The sequence below is a fragment of the Lactuca sativa genome, chromosome 5 (assembly GCF_002870075.4).
Source record: "Lactuca sativa cultivar Salinas chromosome 5, Lsat_Salinas_v11, whole genome shotgun sequence".
Lineage (NCBI taxonomy): Eukaryota > Viridiplantae > Streptophyta > Magnoliopsida > Asterales > Asteraceae > Lactuca > Lactuca sativa.
Window position 1 is genome coordinate 128301468 of NC_056627.2, and position 5903 is coordinate 128307370.

The following is a 5903-nucleotide window of genomic DNA, read 5'->3' on the forward strand; positions in this document are numbered from 1 at the left end:
CGGGACTCGCTTCGGGTCTCGGGATAATATCGGGGCTTCAGGGGGTTAAAATAGGGCTTAGAGAGAGTATCGGGAGTGGGAGAGTAAGAGACGAGCAACCTAAATCAGCTGACCCTTGATTTCTATTTATAGGGTGAATTTTCTGGGTTCACCTCGTGAGTTTCTAATGTTCACCTCGTGAGCTACATATGCTCACCTCGTGAGCTCGATACATCATTGCGTTCGTCATGGCCACTTGCCCATGAAGACGTCCATCATCTGTTCACCTCGTGAGCCACTAATGCTCACCTCGTGAACTACATATGTTCACCTCGTGAGTTCTGACACAGCCTTGGGGTTCACGCCCTGAACTTCAGAAATTCATAACTTTCGCATACGAGCTCCGTTTTCGACGTTCTTTATATCTATGCATAAGTGAGATTATGCTTTACAACTCTCGTTTAGTCTCCGTTGGCTAATTTTGAATTTATTTTTAATATATTATAAATATATTATTTTTAGTAGGTCGGGACAGGAAAACTCCGTTCAAAATTCATAACTCCTTCATCTGAACTCCGTTTTCGTCTGTCTTTTTTGTCATTACGCTACTATTAACGAGATCTTCGATTTTCGTTTAGGTTGTGTCGGCTAAAAACCGCTCGATCTAATATTCGAATTTCGGGCTGGATACTTCTAATGCTGAAACTTCGAAAAATCATAACTTCGTCATATGAAGTCAGATTTAGACGTTCTTTTTATGCATGCTCTCGGTTTAACGTATTCTACGACTTTCATTTAGATCGCTAAGGCCAAATATTGCTCTAACGTAAATTTATTATTTACGTCGCGTTGTGTCGTGTCGGTTCTGTCGCGAAACTTCGACAGGTCATAACTTCTTCGTTATAACTCGGATTTCGGCGTTTTTTTATATGTACAGAATCCTTGTAACATATAATACAACTTAGTTAAGGTTACCCTTGTAAATAATCTTCCATCAAAAAGTCATTTTTTATGCTTATCGTCTCTAAATTGAATAGCCCAGATCTACGGACGTTACACATTTTCCTTGACATAAAACATTTTCCCCGACATAAAACATCTATCAAACTTGATTGCACATTACACTACCTAATGCTGTAAAGATCATATAAATATGAAAGGGGACTTAAAACACAAAACATTGTTAATCACATTCGTTGAAAATTACACCACATGTATGACACTAATATAAATGAAATTTGCAAGGAGACCACCACCCAAAACAATATCAATTATATCTAGTTGTACATTATGCAACCTAACACTATAAAATAAATAAAACTGAAAGCAGAGTAATAAAAAAAATGTTCACGTTACATCACCTAACAATAGAAAATGATAGGAGGCATCCTCGGCCCTCCCACCTTAAAATATATAAGTTGGTAACAAAACAATAAAACAAAAATGTAGAGTGATTGGCCACAAATTTAAAAAGACCATGTGATTCCGATTTAAGTAACTCCAGCTTTCATGTTGATGGCTATTGACTTACGATCACTTCCATCTTTATATTTTCTTCCTTTTCTATATTCCTTACAATGTCTTCAATCATGGAAGAGTTTGATCACCTCAAAATTCAAATGGAAGACATAAAATCGGCAACCTGCAACTTTAGTCAAGACAGGTGGATCGGAGGTGGTGGGTTTGGTTCGGTGTACAAAGGAGAACTCTCCCTTCCCACGGGACCAACCATGGTTGCTTTCAAGCGCTTGGATCAAAGATCCGATCAAGGAAACCCTGAGTTCTGGAAGGAGGTCATGATGCTTTCCAAATACAAACATGAAAACTTGATCTCTCTCCTTCACTTTTGCATCGAGGGTGATGAGAGAGTCCTTGTGTACGAGTATGCCCCTCGTGGAAGCCTAGATCGCTATCTAAGTGATGCTACTCTTACATGGAACCAACGCCTTCATATATGCATCGGGGTTGCACGTGCATTAAAATATCTTCACGATCCTATGCAAACACAACAAAGACTTATCCATCGAGACATGAAAAGCTCAAACATCCTTCTGGATGATAACTGGAATGCTAAAGTTTCTGATTTTGGTTTGTCAAAAATTGGCCCAGCAAACCAACCGCAAACATATCTGGTCTCCAGACCTGTTGGTACCCTTGGATATTGCGATCCATTATATTCAGAGATGGGTTTCCTATCAAAAGAGTCTGACGTATATTCCTTTGGGGTAGTATTGTTTGAAGTGCTATGCGGAAGATCATGTTGTGAATATAGTAATGGTAAACTAATTAACATTTTAGTGCAGAAGTGGATAAAATGTTATAATGAAAATAAATTAAAAGATATTATCTTTCAAGATCTCAAGGGACAAACAGTTTGGGATTCTGTGATGACTTTTTCAGCCATTGCAAACCGATGCTTAAAAAGAGATCGTAAAGATCGACCAACGATGCACCAGATTGTGAATGCACTTGAGGTTGCACTTCAAAAGCAGGGGGTAAGTATCTCTTATCATTAAAAGGTTTTCAGTATTGCATTTTGATTTTCTAGGTATAAAGTAGTGAAAAAATATATACTTGGGGTATAGTGGACGGATTAAGCAGTTGATCATCAAATCCATTGTAAAAAGTAGAGCATCTGTGACACATTATCGACACAAATCATGATCTTGTTTATTTGTTTAGTTATTGTTAATTTGTTTTACCCCATGGATATTGTAGAATGCATATGTTGAAACTCCACTTTTTGCTGGTGAGGACGGCTATCATAGTTTCCCGATGCCAACAGTTCCGTACGGAGTTCAAAGATTTCAATAAAGGCTCAAAGAGAAACAACATAGCTTGGAAAAACATTCCGATGCCGAATTTTTTTTTTTTTTTTTCTTGAAAGCAAAACAGCCGATGAAATAACTCTAAGATCTTGTAAGTTCTTTTAAGTATTTTTCATTTGCGCTATTTAAATCATTAATCTTATTTTTGTTATTACTGAATTAGTACTTTCAAAACATAAATCATTTAGATCATTGGGTAACCGGTTCATTACATTAAATATATTGGTACGATAAACAGATAGCAAACTACACATTATTATCGGTGAGTGTAGAGATGACAAACATATCGTATGATGTCGACATTTAACCAGGTTGAACATATCAAAATATGTCAACAAGAACAAGACACTTAAAACTCTTTAATTAACCTGACACTCTGTCACGACACGACTAACCCATTTAACATATTCAATTAATTTGATCCGGTTAACTATACTAACATTAAACTAGCTTAAGCCATTTAACTAGTGTAGTGTTAAACCAATCAATAAAAATATAATTTCTTTTAAGGATTAAAGTCCACTAAAAGCCGGTTAGTTTTGTTAAAACCAAAAACAACGGTTCAACAAAACCACTAAAAATGGGTTTTAAACAATGTTTTAAAAACCTGTATTTTAATTCAACCGGTCGAGTGACGTTTTCCGGTTCAGCCGGATGGTCAAACCGGTTCTATATTTTTATATGTTTTTAATTATCCTCCATACGTTGATTACAAAACTTGTAATCTTTTTAGTATTACAAACGTAAATAGAATGCAACATATAAAAACAATCATTATAGAAGTCAAAATCAAACAAAGAAGCCCAAAACAAACACAAAAATCCAAGAATATCCGGTTCAACCCGGTCCATTCCGGTTCAACTCAACCGGTTGAACCGGTTTTTTTTACCAAAACCGGTCGGTTCAATCCGGTCAGGAAATCCTTATAAAACCGGTCCAAATCGAACCGTCCTCACTTCCGGTTTCCGGTTCAACCAGTTCAATCGGCCGGTTCGAACTGGTTTTTAAAACACTGGTTTTAAACAGATCACATATTTCAACACTCTCGCTAAAATAAATTAAGAAAAGTGGGGGCCATTCATTAAATAATCCCCTCTTATTTCCAAAGAATCATTTTGAAGGCTCCAAATCTTCAATGTTACTAAAAGCCAAAGGCGCCTTGTCTTTACACACATACACATGCTTTTACATACAAACAAACATACACATATAATAAACGAATAACACACAATTATATATACTAGATTATTAACATATAAATTATATCTATATATTAGATTATTAACATAAGATTATTAGCATATAAAAAGCACTATATGTTTAACAACTAGTTGATAAACTAATTTATTTTTCGAATTTTGTTAATATGGAATGGCTAAATAAACACTCCATTTACTAGAAACAAAATTTATACTAAAAACACACCCTTTAATGATTAAAAAATATTTTTTTTAGTCAAAGGTCATTAGTTTTGTAGTAATTAAGTAATGATTATTTACTTTACCATTAATTATTAAATATAATATAAATGATTGATTGTTTGTTTTTAGTTAATTAAGATTAATATATATATATATATATATATATATATATATATATATATATATATATATATATATATATATATATATATAGAGAGAGAGAGAGAGAGAGAGAGAGAGAGAGAGAGAGAAGAACCCCGTTTTGCAGGGGTTAGAAAGTGTTCAGTTGTATATGAGAAATTCATGGTTTACATAAAATTTGTAGTTATATAAAAATTGCAACATGTGATATGATCACGGGAAGAGGAGACGAAGTAGAAATTGAGGTGAAAACATAAATATTTGATTAAATATTTAAATCAATTAATTATAGCTAGTTATACTACTACATCTCAATTAGATTATAACCCGCGTTAAACGCGGGGGGAATGTATTAAAAAAATTACCAAAACATTTATATATATTGCATAATAATTATAAAAGAGAGTTTATGGCTATTGTTATTATTGAAAAGTGAAGAAGAAACACTGAAATCGATAAATAACTATAAATGTTGCACGCTCTTTATAGACAATATTTTTTGTTTTATTAGTTAACCGACCTTCCTCGTCACATATGAGTACCTTCAAACCTTTTTTTTGTTTGTTACACGAGAAACAACTACATATAACTGACCATGGGTGAAGACAAGTCTACGCAAGTATAATCCAACATTTGATAATGACTGTCATTGACTTTTGTTAATGGTCATAGCGAAACAAACTGCTATTGGGAATTGCCTACGTTGAAAACGGAATGGAATTTTTTAATCGGATGGGGTCAACTTCTAGCAAGGTATATAAGTAGTCTCGTTGAAAAATCTACCAGATATGATTCATGCTTCGACGACGTGTCTTCCAAGCCTTATGATTTGTAATCTAGTACCATTGCATAGTCCTCTGGTTTGGTCGATATTACGAAGCAACATGACCAGATCATCTTTTTTTAGTATAAGTTTATGTTTGGGAATTCCGGAGGCCTTAAAAGCGTTCAACACATCCGGTGAGTATACTGATTCCTCAAAAGAATCTTCTGTCTTGGTCTCACATAAGGAATTTGAACTCATATGTGTTTACCCTTCATCTTTCATTAATTCTAACATGTAGTCATTGATAGCATCAACTTCTTCATTAGTAGGGACCAAAATAGTTTTATCTTGAAAATACGATGGATCATCAAGATGGTTCTGAAAAGATGAATAAATGCATACCTAGTTTCATCTTGAACACGTATTACGACATTTACCCTAAATATTAATGTATGACATGTTAATGGACAATAGAATAAAAATTGAAACATCATAATAAAGATTCATGAGACAAGAAGTTTACAAATGTAAAATTATGAACTTACTTGCTGAATACATCAGAAACTCCTCCACAACCATTACAATTAAATGGTTCACCATCACTATCATCACCATTTTTAGTTACCTTTTTTGAACAGTCACGACAATAAAAAGAATACCATCCTTCCTCCAAATCAAAACCGATTATAATAGCAATGATAGACAAACCAATTTAAAATGAGGTACATACATACATACATACATACATATATATATATATATATATAT

The 5903-nt window shown here is 33.9% G+C and overlaps 1 protein-coding gene across 1 annotated transcript; it reads left to right on the forward strand.

Moving 5' to 3' along the window:
• Positions 1 to 1431: 1431 nt before the first annotated feature.
• On the forward strand, positions 1432 to 3002 carry LOC111887287 (probable receptor-like protein kinase At5g38990). The gene is made up of 2 exons (XM_023883454.3): positions 1432 to 2474; positions 2698 to 3002. The coding sequence occupies exons 1-2, from the start codon at positions 1557 to 1559 to the stop codon at positions 2791 to 2793; spliced, it is 1014 nt and encodes a 337-aa protein (XP_023739222.1). The 5' UTR covers positions 1432 to 1556; the 3' UTR covers positions 2794 to 3002.
• Positions 3003 to 5903: the final 2901 nt, after the last annotated feature.

Excerpts from the sequence above, each read along its gene's own strand:
- LOC111887287 (XM_023883454.3), top strand. The coding sequence starts at position 1,557 with ATGTCTTCAATCATGGAAGAGTTTGATCACCTCAAAATTCAAATGGAA. Across the intron at positions 2,475-2,697 it reads TTGCACTTCAAAAGCAGGGG|AATGCATATGTTGAAACTCC; the intron begins GTAAGTATCTCT and ends TGGATATTGTAG.